Source organism: Eublepharis macularius, chromosome 9 (genome assembly GCF_028583425.1).
Source record: "Eublepharis macularius isolate TG4126 chromosome 9, MPM_Emac_v1.0, whole genome shotgun sequence".
Taxonomy (NCBI): Eukaryota; Metazoa; Chordata; class Lepidosauria; order Squamata; family Eublepharidae; genus Eublepharis; species Eublepharis macularius.
In genome coordinates, this window is record NC_072798.1 from 56,578,744 (window position 1) to 56,596,532 (window position 17,789).

Consider the following 17,789-nt stretch of genomic DNA (forward strand, 5'->3'; position numbering starts at 1 on the left):
AGCATGTGCATATAGATGTATTAAAAAGATAAGAAAAATACTCACTAGTTTTCTTATTGAATTGGCACTCTGAAAAATATTTTAAAAGTATGTTAGAAGAATTGTTTCTGCACAAAGTGGCATAATTCTAATATGCTATAAACATGACTAGTCCTAACACAGAAGATTTTTTAAATAACGATTCTTAGTTAAAAACTGCTTGGATATAAACAAAACCATAATACAACTGATTGCACAAAACCTTTATTGTTTAATACTTAAAAGATCTGCATTTTCAGTACTGCAGTTTGGCAATTTTACTCATTTCCCCCCATCTGTAGAATTCCAACAAAATTATGTTCACTGTGCATAATTAAATGGCTCCAAGTTTTTAGATTATAATACACAGGTGAGATATTATTGTTAATTACAAAATATAGTATATGTTTACGAATTCAAAAAGATGAGTATTTTAAGGATTTCTTTTTTTAAAAAAAAAAGACAAACATCTAGAACACAATTTTGCATTGTATTACAAATCTCCTACCTGGTTAGTAGGACATTTTTCTATATGAGCCACAATAATTTCTGTGGGTAGCTTGACTAAAATGTAGGATGCTACTTTATACAGTGCTACGTTATTTCCATCAAATGTAATGATACTCAATTCAGACAGGACAGAGCATTGACCTAAGAAAGAACTGACAGTTAATGGCATTTCATGTTTTTCCCTCAGAAACTAATTATTTCATGTACTAATCTGTACAAAAAGTTCATGTAATTGTGAATCAACAGCAAAATATATAATTATATTCAAGTAGCATCTTAGGGCTGATTCACACATCACAAAATTATTAGATACACAAGCTGGCAGCCTTCTAGAGCATTTCCAGTTCTCATCAGACCATTTCTGGGGGTCTTTTTCATTTTCTTTTGCTTAATATAAAGCCATTTTTTCCTGCGTATGTGGAGGGGGCCCTTCATCAGTAAGTAACGATCTCTACTATGTCTGTGGCTAGCCCCATTATCCACAGAGATGCCAGCCAGTTTATTATTAGATAGAATAATGGCTCTTAATATCATCGCATCTAATTTGCACATCACCTAATTTTACCTTCTTCTTGATATACATGTTTGTTTCTGTCTAAAAACTAAATTAAAACTAAAATTAAATTAAAATAAAATTTGGGTCATCAAATTTGCCTTCTGTGTATTGTCGAAGGCTTTCACAGCCGGAGAACGATGGTTGTTGTGGGTTTTCCAGGCTGTATAGCCATGGTCTTGGCGTTGTAGTTCCTGACGTTTCGCCAGCAGCTGTGGCTGGCATCTTCAGAGGTGTAGCACCAAAAGACAGAGATCTCTCAGTGTCACAGTGTGGAAAAGAAGCTGGCAGGTAATTTATATCTACTCAGGAAGGTAGGGTTGGGTTGGTAGGGTTGAGTTGGTAGGGACCCTACCTTCCTGAGTAGATATAAATTACCTGCCAGCTTCTTTTCCACACTGTGACACTGAGAGATCTCTGTCTTTTGGTGCTACATCTCTGAAGATGCCAGCCACAGCTGCTGGCGAAACGTCAGGAACTACAATGCCAAGACCACGGCAATACAGCCCGGAAAATCCACAACAACCAAATTTGCCTTCTGTTTATTTATTACTTTAAGCCTTGCTTGGTGGTAAAGAGGGCAGATGCTTCTTTCTTCCACCACACACTTCAAAGAAAATCAACTAGGACCTCCATGCCAGTCAAAAGGTTCAAGCTTTCACATTTAAAAATGTAATCTAATCCATGCAGAAACTTACAAGGGCATTCCCATTCTGGACAGCAGCTGTCACTGTTAACCTGAACTGGCATCCCTCGAAAACCACAGTCAGGTTTCTCCACATTTTTATGGCAGTTCCGTGAGAGATTGTAGAGCATCCATCCCATATTAATGCACACATACTGACTACATCTGTCTATTGGATCAAGATACCTTGGCTGTTCCATAATAAGAAGGGAGGAAATTGAAACATCAACATCCAGCTTTTATACCATGAAGAAAGATTCACCATTATCAAATAATATAGAATCATTCTAGATAACAGATAATCTCATTCAGTACCCATCCAATCTGAGAACAGTGTGGTCTGAACTAGTATGCTTGTAGAACAGTTGTCTTATGGTAAACATCAGACATATTACTGAGTATAAGCTGATGACTAATGGCTTTAGTAAAATGTCAGAATTCAGCCCCATCATTATCTAATGAAGCAGCTGTCCCATATTGCTCATGGAACAATTATTTTGAGAGACACAGACCCATACTGAGCCAGTATTGAGTTGGAACTTGTAGCACCTGAAATAACATTTTAAAAATTGTCACAAAAAGTATTCCTAGGACCCAAGAAATATGTTACTAAATATTTTGCCAAGTAATATTATGAAAGAACACAGTGAAGTTTTTAACTATATAGTGACAACAGCGGGAGTAGTATATGCAATAAAATGGAAGGCTGAATTTTGTCTAGACGTGACTGAATGGATTAATAAATTGTATGTTTATGGGTCAATGGCTAAATTAACCTCTTATATGCATAGGTAAAGGTAATCCCCTGTGCAAGCACCGAGTCATTACTGACCCAAGGGGGGACGTCGCATCATAACGTTTTCTTGGCAGACTTTTTATGGGGTGGTTTGCCATTGCATTCCCCAGTGATCTACACTTTACCCCCCCACCCCGGAAACTGGGTACTCATTTTACTGACCTCAGAAGGATGGAAGGCTGAGTCAACCTTGAGCTGGCTACTTGAACCCAGCTTCTGCCAGGATCGAACTCTGGTCATGAGCAGAGCTTGGGCTGTAGCACTGCAGCTTACCACTCAAACTGACTCAGCCTTCCATCCTTCCAAGGTTGGTAAAATGAGTACCTAGTTTCCTGGGAGTAAATTGTAAATGACTGGGGAAGGTAAAAGCAAAACCAACCCGTAACAAAAGTCTGCCAAGAAAATGTTGTGATGCATCATCTCCCTCATGGGTCAGTAATGACTCGGTGCTTGCACAGGGGGACTACCTTTACCTTATATGCATAACTGGCCAATTTCAGAATTTCAGGAAAAATGAAAAGGGGTGTTTTTTTTTGGCTACGCAGCTGAAAGATAAAAGGGTTTTTTTTAAAAATGCAGAACATAAAATGTCGAGTATAATGTATTTTAACATAAATAAGTGGGCTGATAGGAGAAATATTACATAGTTTTAATATTGTTATATGTCTATTCTCTAATGTTACTTTCTGTTGTATTATTATGTAGTTGTAATATTTTGTTACATATTCTGTTATCAATATTATGTTTACTGTCTAATGTCACTTTCTGTTGTATATTCTGCTTTTGATATTCTATCTACAGTTCAATATTATTTTCTGTTTTAATAAATTAACTTTTTTTAAAAAAGTATCCCTAGAATTCTTGCTCTCAAACAACAGCAGGCAGCACACGGGAATGAAGAGTGGCTGTACACCATTCATACTATGTAGTAATAGATGGAGGTAGATTAGGAAGTAGTTACCTTGTTAATTTTCCCAAGGATTACATAATCAATAGATGAATGTAGGTGTTGATAGCTTACGGCTTTTGAAGCATACAGCTATGTGAATGGGCATTATTATCCACTTACTAAAAAGATAATACCCCTCCAAAGTATTCTGTCATTCCAAAGCATAACTTTACTTACAATGATCAGGTACATACATGCAAACAATAGCAAAACAGTGTTGGTAACATCCATTACAAAATAAGAATCTAGCATTTTAAGTCTAGCCTTGAAATTGTGGCATACTTATTTAGTAAAGCAGAGTACCTTGCCATCTTGAAAAGACCTATACACATACAGTTGCATATGTGGAAACTCTATTCCAACAGTCTAGTGAATGTGCGTAGGACAGAGGACTGGGCCCCCTGTAGTGATGTAGCAATGTAACTCTTTGCCCTCCATTCCACTCACTCTAAAAAATGATTCCCAAAAGGGGCTGCTTTCTTGGTATTCTCCCAGGGAATTGCTAGTCTGTGTAATGCTATCTTTATTGTGATGCTATCTGTATACAGTGCAATAAGCCTTGCTTGTCAGTACCCATGCTGATACCTGCTTCCAGAAGCTACAACCCCAGCATGTCAACATCGAATACCTGAAGAAAACCAGCAACTAAGAATCCAACTGGTTTAGCCAATTCCACAAATTGTGGGACCTAGTTTAAGTTCTCAATTCACATAACTATTTCTCTTGCTCACTGATTGCCCTTATTATATGCAGACTGTCATGTGAAACCTAAATGCTACTTTTCCGGGAACTACACTGCCAACAGCAGTAAGTAGACTCAGGAGCAGAAAAGCTTGGGAAGTGTATGGCTATGTGAATCAATGTTCTAATCTCTTTACTAAAAAGACAATGTTTCTTGCTTGTGTAGTTGCAGAGGACCCACAGGAATGTGCCAAGGCAGTATCTACTCATAGGCTAAAACAGGATGATAGACGTGGAAGTGATTAGCTGGTGCTTTCAGCAAGAGAGGGGGAGTTGTTCCTTTTTTTTTTAAATACACACATTTCTGGACAATCTGATTTTCCCTTCCTGTAATCATATACCCTGTTCTCCGGATCATTTTGTTGTCCAAAATCACACTTGTCCACTCTCCCCAACTTTCCATCACAGCAAAAGAAGTTAGATTATGAAGGAAAATCTAACCAATAACTTATTTCACATGTGCATTTGATCTGAATATCTTAGCTGAAAAGTATTTATTTAATGGCAGGATTGCACATTCCTTTTTGTAGTGATCTGGGCAGATGGACTTGGCAAAGTATATTTGGGAACCTGACTTACCAATAACTGAAAATTCTTAATTGTCCTGTAGAACAATACATACCCACTTAGAGGCAAAGCTCTCCAGGGATTTCAGCTACTTATTAATTTCAAATATTGTAACCCCACACTCTTAACATGTGGACTTTCAAGGCAGCTTCCAATATTAATCCTTAAAAACAACATCAGTCAAATATGGAAGATGCATATACAGGACTGTGCGTATACACATTATCTTTAATAAGAGTTGACCATTAAACCAACAGAAGAGGAAAAATTAATACAAAAAAAGTGATATTTAATTAAACTAAAGATAGCAGTTTGAGAAATCTTTGGCATAAACTAGTTTTGACATAAACAATACCATTTGAAAATAACATTTTAGAAGAGGATTTTGCAATAAAAAATTAGTAGGCAAAAGTGTCCCTACCGTGCATTCCGGTGATGTCACAGATATTAAGGTATGTATCATAGTACCAAATGAAGCATATTCCACACTCTCTGTTGACATAATTTCTGTTTCAGCTTGTGATGCTTGGGTTCCCAAAGGCCCTGTAGTGGAGTGAGATGAATCTGTTATTGTGACATTCTGTAAGCTGGTGGTTTTCACCTGCTTTGGTTCAGTTACATTGTAGTAAGGTCTAATTGATTTTGGTGGTGGAACTCGAGACCAATCTGAAAAAGTTATATCCATCGCTTTGGAAGAAGAGACAGGTTTCATTGAAGTTGTGCTGCTTTCACTTATAGGAGTCATTTGGATGGGAGACATTGTCAATGGAAGTAGTGAAAATTCTTCTTGGCTTGCATATTTAGTCTCTGTAAGATGTTCTTTAACTTCTGAGGTGTGATCACTTTCTAAGGCATATGTGGTTTTCTCAACAAAGGTTGAATTTTGCACTGCCCAGTCTGATGCTGTAACTTCATCCGGTTTTATGGCTATAGTTCTGAAGGCTTCTGTGGAGGGTTTGGGTGTAAACAAAGAAAAGCTTGGAGCATATCTAGGTGTTTGGGAGGTAGCAGGAATGGGAGCTGAAGTAGTAGTTGTATAAAGTTCAAAACTGATAGAAGAGAGGTCAGTGATTTGTGCAGTTTGACTAGGAACTATTATTCTGGCTGAGGAAACTAATAAACCGGTTGGGGAGCTAGGAGAATACTTTTCAGTTATGTCAGGTGAGGTTGATGTAGTATTCCATAATGTCAGTGCTGTCTCTGCAGTCGCAGTACCAAGTCCACTTGATAATGTTCTACTGTCTAGTGAAGCCAAAGAGGAACTTCTTGTTCCTAATGACTGTATTGTCATATCTGAGATCTCAGGAAGAGGTAACGATGCAGTATCTGTTGCAGAGATACCTGTGCTTGAAGTTAACAAAGGAGTAACTGAAGGAAAAGATGTAGGATGTGAACCTGGACTTCTTGAGGTAGCAAGAGTTACAGCTGGCATTTGTATGTGAGTGCCTGCTGGTTTTTCAGCAGATGTCACACTAACTGTGGGAATAGGTGATGAACTTACAGATTGAGTTTGTGAGGCAGAAGTCTGAGGAGCAGAAGATCTTGTTGTTGATAGCAGTGTGAGTAATGTAGATGGACTTGTAAAAGCAGAAAAGGTTCCTGGAAACTCTGCAGAAGTTGGGAAAGTGTCCACACTTTTAATCGCAGAAGCAGTTTTTAATTCTGTGTGTGGACCAAGTAAGTGCACAGTTGCCTTAGACGTCGTTTGTGCTATATCGTATGGAACTGTTACAGGTAACGTTGAGGTACTACTAGGTAAAGATCTAGTTCTAGCAAATTCTGCTGAACTCTCAGGAACCGTTGATACTGGAGATGAATCCGTGTGTAATGTATGCTTACTTAACGGTTTAGAGGTTTGGGGAATGCCTGGAAGAGAAGCTGTAGAAGGCCCTATATGAAAGCTCTTTGAGACAATTGTGACTTCTCCAGTTGCTTTGGGTCTTTGTGTTGTAATTGGAGGAGGCATTAACGTAGGCATCACATATGTCTCTTTGGGACTCAGTGAAGACCAGATGAATGTCGGTGTCTTTCCAACAATTGAAGATGATGGCCTGATTTTATCTTCAAAAGCAGAGATGTGTTTTGTAATTAAGGGTGCAATATGTTCAGGAGGTGTCAGAAGTGTTTTCAGAGATGCAGATGTAGGCATAAAAGTACTATTTAATATTTGTGAGGCAGCTTGTGTTGTCACCATATCTGAAGCTGTGGTAATATGAGAACTTGTTGAAAATGTAGTAAATCTAGAAGTAAGTAAGGGAATCTGAGATGTCAGTTCAGAAAGAGAGAATGGATGAATAAGAGGAAGAGTCTCAGTTGACTTACTTCTTGAAGTCACAGAAAATGTTTGTGTTAAAGGTGAACCTGTAAATAACATGGGAGTTGAAAAAGATATGCTTTCAGTGAATACAGATTGTGGGGCTGTCCCTGATGACTGAGAGTGACTTGCTGCTGGACTTCTGGTAGTGAAAGTGCTTGTTGGCATTTTAACAAAGTCTGGTCCAAGGGGAAGAGTGGCTAATGTAGCCAGAGAAGTTGCAGATTCTAACGGCATTGTTGACGTTGTGGTTATTGAAGGAAAAGCTGAGAAAGATGATACCGCTAGAACTGAAGGAGGCAATGAGATAGAGAATGAGGGGCTTGTGCTAGGAGATGTTTCTTTTAAGGTAACCGCTGAGACTTTGGAAGTTGTTGAGGTTGTAGGTCTAAGAAGCACAGGTGGGCTTATAGTGCTGTAGCTGTCTTCAGAAGGTTGTTCTGTAAATGGTAGTAAATCAGGTAAATGCTTGCTGGATGCATCTGAATCTGTAAGTAATTTTTCTGTAGCATTTGTTCCTTTTAATGTTGTTTCTCCTTCCATTGCCATTATCGTAGTTAGATTAATGTGTGCTGGCTCAACAGTAACAAACATGGCAGGCATCTGAGAAAATATCTCTGTTGTATCCACTGTGTGGGAACTTAGAACTGTTGGCCCTGTTCTCGGTAGTTTGGTGACAGAAACAGATTCTGTGGGTTTTAAAGGTATGCCTGTAAAGATAATAAATCTCAGTATTAATCAATGGTAATGAAAAGAAAGGGAGAGGGAAGAGGGATCAATTCAAGCTCCCTAATATTTAAAAAGAACAAGATGTAGTATTAGGACCACATGCATAGTACTAGTGCTGGATGCAGAAAACCATTGAAAGTGACTGAATATTTGGCACAATTTGGACACACAGTTAAATTAGGGGAATGTGAAAACCCACTTCTGAATACACATTGTCCTTAATGGTCAGGGGAAACAGCAATAGCAACTTCCACTACTGAGATAACATTTTTTTAAGGTATATCTATCTTGGCAGCAGTACATTAGAAAATATTTTGAAAGCCAAAAAAAAAAAGTTATTGATATATGAGGGGGAATTTTCGTTTCAGAATTAATAGCTCAATCCTGTCCATGCTTACCTAGAAGTCTCACTCAGTTCACTGGGATTTAAGACAATAGGGCATGCCGCATAGGGCTGCTGTGTATGTTACTTTTAACTGGTCAGAAATAATCCATAAAAAGCCATTTGCACAGCCTGAACAATCTAAATTGCTTTTAGAAAATGTACTAAGTATGTTTTATTTGACTAAACTGATATTATGTAGCACAATTTAATATTCTGTACAAGAATCACAGAACACAAACACTATACAGTACAAAGTATGCAATATCCTATTATTCCTCTCATTAATGTTTTTCTGGCAGAAAAAGCCTTCTTCTACCAGCGGATTTGTATCTTGCATGATAGAAAGGTTCCTTGTGCTAGAGGAACCATTAGCTGAGTGGAACGGCAGGCTACATTTCAGTAGAATTTAAAATATTGCTGCATAACCAGTGCATAGCGTAAACCAGGAAGAAAATGTAGTGGACACTTACAGTCTTCTGGGTAAACACATTTAAGTGTGACTTCATCGAGAATCATATCTTTAGGACAATATGGTAAACATCCCTCAACTCTACAAATAAAAAAGACAAATGTAATTATTTCAAAAACACATATTTTTCATATTTTCAAAAACTGAGAAGCTGTCATTGCGTTACAGAATTCAAAACACATGATTCAGCCCAGATGTGACTGATCATTTGAACTGAATTCTATTAACTCTTAACAAGCCATAATTTGGTCATGACAGTAGAAGATATTTTTGTAACAACTGTTAGGAAACCCTAACCTTTGCTAAGCACCTTTGGTTCACCCTTGAGATAAATAAAAATGGTATAAAAGTGTATAAATAAGTTTCTAATGTGGATCCAGTACTCATAGGTCTGTGCAAATAATTCTTCTCCTAAAAATTTAATGCATAAGGAGATTGGACTGTGTCCCATCACAAATTTCTACACACATACCCCAGCCTCCCAACACTATGAGAAAGAGCCAAGTGAACTGAGAGAACCCATGAATACTTGAATATGGGGTCTCTCTCTGATCTTGAAAGACAGAACCTGCTGAAAATCCATTTCCAACAGTTTCTGCCTTAGGAACTCAGGAAATCTGCACATTCAATTGAATACACCAACTCCTGGTTCCCTTAACACTTCCCTTGTTTGAAGGAAATGGAGGAGATAATCATGAATTTGATACACGCTCACAATCTCCCCTTTAGAAATGTCTGGTCCGATAAAGACATTCTATACATTAGGATACATTTAAAGTACCTCTTTGTAGAGGTTCTCTTACACTGTAATAAAAATAAACAAAAATTAATTTTTAAAAGTGATTTTAAGAATTACTATAGGTACTTAGGCATAGAACAGAAAATTATGCAATGCACTTGCTTCATTGATTACAACTCACGGTGGGAGAAATTTACATGCTGTTCCTTCAGGATCACTGCATGTTTTTACACAAGGACTTGAACAAGGTTCATATCGCCATTCACACATTCTCCTGTAAGGTATTGCTGCATGAAGCTCTAAGAATCAACCCAAAACAAAAAAAACCTATTTCACAAATGAATACAAACATTTATAATACAGATGTAATTGCTAGCAAAACCCATTGATTAGTCATTATGTGAATGAATCTGACAAATCCTAGCACAGAATTAAATCCTGGTTTGGAAGGAAGAATTTAATTTTCGTTTATTTGGATGTAATAAACTATTGTTTGCCATAACTTCGAAAGGTTCTTTTGAAGCCATGCACATGAGAATTAGGGGAATCCGATTCGGGTAAAATTCCCGAATTGGACCTGATTCGGAAAGCTTCGGGATTTCTGAATCAGAAGTCCTGAAGCAAAGCTTCCCGAAGCATTTGTAATGCTTCGGAAAGCTTTGGGTCAAGGAGTTTAAATGCCCATTTCCCTGCCGCTGCGCAGCAGCAGGGAAACGGGCATTTAAACCCCTGAAACAGCTGCTCATCGGGAGCTTCCCTAATGAGCAGCTGAGTGCCGGCACTGCTGTCGGGGCCCGGGAACTCTCTGGCCCCATCTGTGGTGGCTGAATGGGGCAGCGGGGATGCAGAAATTTCTCCTCCCTTTTGCATCGGGAAAGTCTGCACCACCAGGCTTTTTCTCTCCGATGTCAAAGAGACGGGGAAAATCTCCCTGTCTCTTTGACACTGGGGAGAAGCAGCCCAGCGCACTCGCTCTTCCAGTGGGAGATGGGGGGCAATCTCCCCTCACTCTCAGCACTGGGAAAGTCAAGTCACTGCCAGGCTTCTTCTGCTGGGTATCAGAGGGAGCAGCCCTGCAGCACCCGTCCTTTAAACTATCAGCTGGCAGGTGACAGGAGGGAATCCCCCCTGCCGCCTGATAGTTTAAAGGGATCTTTAAAGGGCCAGGTAAGTGGGCTGGAGGGGAGGGGAGTAAGTGCAGGATTTGGGGTGGGAGTGGGTGGGGGTGCCGGGAGAAAATCCAGCCCCCTGAATCACTTTGGAATGCTCCAAATCTTTACGGAGCATTCCAAAGCAATTCAAATACCCAAATCCGAAGCGGCTTGCCACTTCGGGTTTTGGGTATTTCCTAATGTTTTTCTGCTTCTGGTAAACCCAAAGCAGGAAATCCAAATATTTTTGGCATGCACACCCCTAATGAGAATGAGAGAAAAGTGAAGGAGTGAGGAGGTGAGGAGGAAGCACACCATCCTGAGAATCCCTTGGTTCATATTTCTAGTGTCAAACTATTGAATGTCTAACTGTAAACCATATCACTGTTCTCCTACAGAAGAACTTCATAGGAAGAATGCAAAGGAACATCGCTGCATTAACACTTTTAAAGAAGTTCAACACTCTCAGGCAGGTTTTAGCAGGGACCTCTCATATCTCACACCCATGTTGAATGAATAGATGGTGTTGGGTCTTGTTTGGTACTCTATTTGTAACATCCTCACCACCACATATCTGTTGTATATATAAGCTGGACCTGACACATTTACATATCTGATCTGAAGAAGTGAGCTGACTCACAAAATCTTATGTTGGAATGAATTCTGTTAGTCTTTATGTTGTCACTGGACTCTATATATAGTTTTTATGGGGCAAAAAGCAGCTATTGATACTCTTAATATAAGAAGTGGAACATCAGCAGTGTCCCATCCTTGGATTATATGACATTTACCCTCTATACTGAAACTGCTTGAACGTTTGAATTCTTCGGAGTCATCATATTTTGATACTTTCACAGCAGTTGTGCTGAGTATAATGAAAAAGCCTTTCTTGCTATGCAATTCAAATGAGCTGTAACCCGGGATCCAAAGGCCCTGATGATGGAAGAAAGTGGCTCTTCTATGAAACGACGCACTTGTATCCCACTGTTCTAAGCAAACACTTTCATTGTCATGGACATACAAAAAGTAGTTTGGTCTTTCAGCAGACTCAAGGGAAACCAGAGACGGAGCTGTGACAAATGAAATACAAAGCAAGCAGTAATAAGATTCCAGTATCAAAAACTAAAATTCACACATGGTATATCAGAGAACTCATTGCCAGAACACATATTTTGCATGCAGAAGGGCCCAAGTTCAGCCTCTGGGACTGTCAGTTAAAAAATCTCAAGAAATAGGTGTTAACTAGAGAACTGATACCAAACAGTATACCAATAATGGGCAAGGTGGACCAATGGTCAAACAGCATAGACAGCCTTATACGTTGTTATGTATTCTAATAAAAATTATCTTGTGCTAACTCGATACTGGCAAAATTATTTTAAAATCTGCTAATGATATATTAAAATAATAACCTCTCATAGGTATTATTTTATTCTATTCTATGCCTAGACTAGCCATGGGTAAACTCAGACTTCAGGTTTCATTCCTATAGAGAAGTAGCCATTATATTCCCAGGTGGTACCTGAATATTCTCAGTAGGATCTTCCAGAATGTATTTTTAAATATCATATTTCTATATAATGTCAGTGGCAAGGCAGTTTGAAAATTCACTAATTAATTTCTTATTTTTTTAATTACATTGAAGTCAAATATAGTAATCTGATAATTTAAATATAGTAATTTAACTTGGAACACTTGGGAAAAAACCCTGCACAACTGCCAGATTATACCTTTAAGATTATATTATGTTTCTTCCCACAACCAAGGAAAGAATGTTTCCGGTGGGCAGCCTTGTTGGTCTGTAGTAGAAGAGCAGGAAATCTAGTTGGTTTTCAAGGAAAGAATGGCAGCATTCAAACAGCACAATAAACTGTTGTTTGTTTAAGCCACAGCTTCTTACACATACCTTGGTTAGTCTATCAAATGTATATAACAGAACACAGTTTGTATGTAAATCTCAGAAAGTCTGCTTCTTGCCTACTTTCTATCCTCTAAACTGGAATACCAGCGAAGCTAAGGATTCCCAAAAGCTATTGCTAGGCTGTTGATACAGCCTTATTTCATATGCAGCTTGCTTACTATGGGGTTCAATAAAGGGGTGGGGGTGGGGGTCAGAGAGAGAAATCTAGGGCAAACCAAGCCTCTTCCTTCTCCTCACTCTTGGCTCAGTATCATTAGTCTCTCTCTTCCCATTCTTCTTTATATCTTCTAGCTGCTGATGAATTTTTAAAAACAATGATCTTTTATAGTCCTGACACTGCCACCCATTCTTTTTTCATGTTGCTTTGCTGCCTTTTAATTTTCCCTTTGGGAAGGGCTGAAATCTGAAGTCCAGTTTACAGTTACCTGCCACTAGGGGCAGAGAGGTGGAAGAGACAAGGAAGGAGTGTTCTATGAAAGCATAATGACAGTTCAACACAGCCAGAGTGGATTGGATTTCTGTTGGTCTGTGCTTCCCTTTCTGTATGCAGGAGGCTGAAAGGAATCGTACTACTAAAAACCCCTCCAGTTTCAACACTTAGACATATCAAATTTCATAAGACCAAAACTAACAGATCAGATACAAACCATGGCTTGGAGCCCACCAACAATCTGAGTTTATTGAGCAGCATGTATTCAATAAATTGGAGTTTAATCCAACCATGGTTTATAAACTGTTATTTATCGTGATATCTGAATGTAATCAGTGCATTTTTTACATGGACACAGAATGCTTTTATTTTATGAATTTGGAGAGAAAGTAAAACCCAAAAGCTGAAATAAAAATATTAATATATTTTTTTTAAATCCTAGGTCTGTTTGTTAACAGGTAATGCATTTCTGTCTTCCTTAAACTACATGTGGTTCGTCTTCGGGATTGCCATCTCCAGATATATCCAAGTTTTTTTTAGATAATATGTTAGAAAACTAATCTATTACATGGGAAGGGTAACAGTCTTTTAACTTTCAAAACCTGAGGTTTAATTATACTCAGCTCTGAAAAAAACACTCACATAATATTTTATCTTTAAAAAGTCCTGGAGTTAGCATAAAATTAAAATACACATTTCCATTCATACTAATTCGAGGCAAAGGGAATATCTTTCTGCTGCTGATGTTGACTCCTATAACGGTGTCATTCTGGCCATAGCTTGCCAAAATAAATGGTCCTTCTCCGAGGCCTAGGAGAAAAAATGACAGTGAAATGTTAAAAACATAGGAAACGCAAACAATTAGAAAGAGAAAATGCTTGTTGATGTCCCCTCTGATGCATCCTAGAACTGTACTGGTTCCTGCTCTACCACCTTTCTCCAAAAAGCACCAAAGAACACAAGCTGGGCTAGTGCTCCAGCAAGAGCCTTCCTGACATGGCAAGGTTCACTTCCTACTTTCTTTTAGCCAGTGGATGGACCACATTTCCAGCCTGCTGTTTGCAGGCTAAATACTGTAAGATCCAGAGGTAGAAATCAAACCCTCACATTCAGTTCTCACCTTGAGACCTACTGCTACTTCTATATTATCTGGCATGTCATGTTTGGATCTTCACTTTACTAGGCTTCTGAATATTTAACCCCTTCACCATCACTTTTCTATATTTGGGGAAATTTTGCCTACACTCTGTTTATTGACCTTGAAACCTGATCTGCCCACTGAACAGTTCCAAATATTATTAGATCCGTGATTATCTTGTTATGTTTATATTGTGCCTTATCTCAGTATGATACTTTTATATATTTGAATTGTAGAAAACTCTAGCAAGCAGAACTGTTGGGAAATCAAAAGTTTGTACACCTACCATGTATTTCCCTTCTCAACGGTCCTAGGGAGGGGTCATCTTTACTAATGGGAAGAAACTCTTCCTTAGAAGCAGGCAGGGTTGCTAGCCTATTTTTTTTTTAGTTACTCCTGATGACAGCGGATTCTCTGACAATCTCCTAGACTGATTCAGTAGCTATCCAACTTCCATAACTATAAAACACACTAATTCCAAACTGCCATAAACAAGAAAGTAAACATAGTAAGAGGTAAAACACAAAGACAAAGGGAGAAGGCAGCTGCTATGGCAATTATCTCATCCTTTTATTCCTTGCTGCTGAGAGGTCAGATGCCTGTGGGGAAGCTCTGGAAAATAGGGAGCCCTCTGTTGAAGCTCAGAGCACTGCAGCCAATGCTTTGAACTTTTTTTTTCATACAACCAAATCAATTTGCTTGTCACATGGATCCTTGAAGAAACTGTCTGCTCCCCCTGGTATTACTGTGTTAGAGCTTAGGTCAGCCACTGGTACATCCAACACTAAGAGCTTGAATCTCTTGAGGAAAGAGACAAGTTTGCATAGTGGTGACTATGCATTCCTCTTCCTCAGAAAGTTTCCCTTCTTCTGTTGCAAAAGAAGAGTAAGACAATCCTGAGACTTCTAAATCAGGATTTAATAAAGAGCTATGGCTTCCGGATTTAGGCCTGAAACAACAGTCACTCCTAGGGATGTACATCTGGAAAAAAAATTGGGAATTTTTCATACTTGACTTTTAGGAAGGGCATAAAAACTGGTATTCTGGGTTATTCAGGTTCCCCCAAGACCATTTCAGCATCTGAGTGTTTTTCAGAATACCAAAATTTGGCCGGGGGGTGGGGGAGGTTCATTATTTCTTATGCGGGAATCTTTCCAGGGGACTGGAGTCAGAGTTTTTTAAGCAAATGATACCAAAATGGCAGGGAACCTAGTCCTGCCTGTCCACTAAAGACTCCCCACCCCCAAAGTTTCTCGTAGATTGGATCAAGGGGTGCAATTCTACAGGTCCCTGAACAATGTGCCCCAGCCATCCTAACTGACTCCGTTGTTTAATATGGGGAGAGGAATTCCATATTTTCTCCATTGGCCAAAACCCTCTAAATGCAAACAGAACCAACAAGACCTGCAGAACCAATATTAAACCACAAAAACCCAGAAGAACCACAAGCCCACAGGGGAAGCCCAATAAGCCAATGTCGATCCAGTGAATAAAAGCCAAAGCAACTTGAGCAAGGGACACTGTTGCAAGACCAACAGAACCAATGTCAAATCAGAGAATCTAAGCTAAACCATCATGTCAAGCCAACAGCAAGAACTAGCAAGAAAACACTGACACAGAAGCCTTAAAATGCTGGTCTGAAATATTCCCATATGTTGAGACATTTCCAGAATTTGGGGGGACCCATTTACTAGTATGCTGAAAACCATCCAGATATTTAACTATATCTGAAAAATATTAATAAGGTATTTTTTGGAAAATATTTGGACTGGAAATATCTGAACACACATTCCTAGTCACTTCCCTGAGAAGCCTTATTCCTCTTGGGTAGGGGGGATTGACTATGCATATGAATGTCTGGTTCTCTGTCATGGTAAGAGGAGGAATCCAGCTCTAGAAAGTGGGATGGCTCTTAGAGGCTTATTTCATGCCAAAATCTGTCAGACTCATCTCCCCTTTCTTTCCTGTCTTTTATTCCGACCGGAGTAAGAGGAGAACCACCACTCTAACCCTCTAAGGGCTATCTGGTAGATTTCCATATTTACTCAACCCTGTAGTGATGAGGTGAATGCAGCCCCACTACTGGCTCCCATTGTGTGGGGCAAAAAAGCAGGCTGGCTGAAGCTGCCAGTGCTCCAAGGGTCCCAGCCAGGACACAAAGTGACCGCAGAGGCTCTTGACTGGAGCACAGAGTTCTCCTGGCTCTTCCTTTCCAGGGGAGAACCTGGAGGGTGGGGAGGTTGACTCCAGTGGAGGTAAGCCTACTTCAGGCAGTGGAAGAAGCACCTTCCCCCTAGTTGGACACAAAAGTTGAGAAGGAGAAGGAAGAAAAGGCTATGGTAGAAAAAAGAGTGGCTGGGCTTGGAGACAAGTACGGCTAACAACCATCTGTCAGGGTAGCAAAAACTGGGAGATTTGAGAAGTCGCTCCCATCAGGAGTCACCAAAAGAAGACGAGCAACTCTGCTTACAGGGAGGAGCTTCTTCCTATTAGTGAAGGCCACCCCACTTGGACTACTGGAGAAACACTGACCTAAAAAATGTTTCTTGCATAAGATTTCAGAACTACTACACTCAAGATGGTACACTTTAAGCATAAGAAAATAAAAGTTTTGTTTTTAATCTAATTGAAGTGATTCACAAATGCAAATTGGCTTCTGTCACAAGAAGATGAAGCATCCTGAGACACTGTGTATATCCAATATTAAAAAGAAAACCAGAGGTGATACATGCCTTGGTTGTAGTAATCACAGTCATACGCTGAAAGGAAAGAAAAATAGGAACAGTTAGGTACAGTTAATATCTGAAGAAGTGAGCTGTAACTCACAAAAAGCTCATACCCTACCACAATTTTTTTAGTCTTATATGTGTTACTAAACTCTTGCTCTTTTCTACAGGTACAGTTAATAGTACTTGTAACTTTTTTGAAAAGAGACACACTTCTAGTTATCAGCATGAGTGCTGGATACTGCTTTCAACTGCAGTGACATTACAGAAATCAGACAACGAAGTCTCAATCCATGTATTTCCTACTGATACTATTTGATGGTACGATAAATAGCATACATACGACAGAGGGAAGGAGATCTCCAGTGAATTACAGCACCCTGCTGACAGCATTTGTGAGCATAAGCTGCAATACTTGTACATAGACATTCACAATCTCCACCAAGATTACAATTGCATGTGTCTGTATGGCAGTTTTTGACAAAGGATGTCACATCGATCTGAAATATGAGGACAAGTCTTAATGCAATATAATTCACTTTCACGAACTTTTTTGAAGTCCTCAAAAGAACTCAAACAATACAATTTCTCTTCACAAATGCATCCTTCTGAGAACTCTGCAATTGCTGTTAGAATCTAAGAAGATCCCTGCTTGAACAAACCAGAGGTCCATCGAGTCCAGTATTTGGCCAGGCAGGTGCTTCCAGGAAGTCCACAAGAAGGGTGTGAAAGCAACAGCAACCCCCAAGTTGTATGTCCCCTTGCAAAAAGTATTGAGAAACATACTGCCATAGAAGTATGAACATAGAAGTTCTATTTGGACATACTGTCTAATAGTCACTATAGACCTATAGTCGATTAATTAATTCCACCATTTTTTAAAGATATATAAACTAATTTTCATAAGTACATAACTGTGGCAATGAATTCTGTAAGTTAACTGGATTTTATGAAATAGTATTTATTTT

The 17,789-nt window shown here is 39.0% G+C and overlaps 1 protein-coding gene across 1 annotated transcript in view; it reads right to left on the reverse strand.

Moving 5' to 3' along the window:
* The window catches only part of OTOGL (otogelin like), a 132,364-nt gene that overhangs the window by 41,004 nt on the left and 73,571 nt on the right, over positions 1-17,789 (reverse strand). Inside the window, exons 30-39 of the mRNA XM_054987760.1 lie at positions 17,165-17,321; positions 16,828-16,854; positions 13,600-13,767; positions 11,398-11,676; positions 9,637-9,754; positions 8,718-8,797; positions 5,241-7,843; positions 1,780-1,957; positions 527-669; positions 46-69 (exon numbers count right to left, since the gene is read on the reverse strand). Of these exons, the coding sequence (XP_054843735.1) occupies positions 46-69; positions 527-669; positions 1,780-1,957; positions 5,241-7,843; positions 8,718-8,797; positions 9,637-9,754; positions 11,398-11,676; positions 13,600-13,767; positions 16,828-16,854; positions 17,165-17,321 (3,777 nt within the window). The remainder of the gene's footprint in view (positions 1-45; positions 70-526; positions 670-1,779; positions 1,958-5,240; positions 7,844-8,717; positions 8,798-9,636; positions 9,755-11,397; positions 11,677-13,599; positions 13,768-16,827; positions 16,855-17,164; positions 17,322-17,789) is intronic.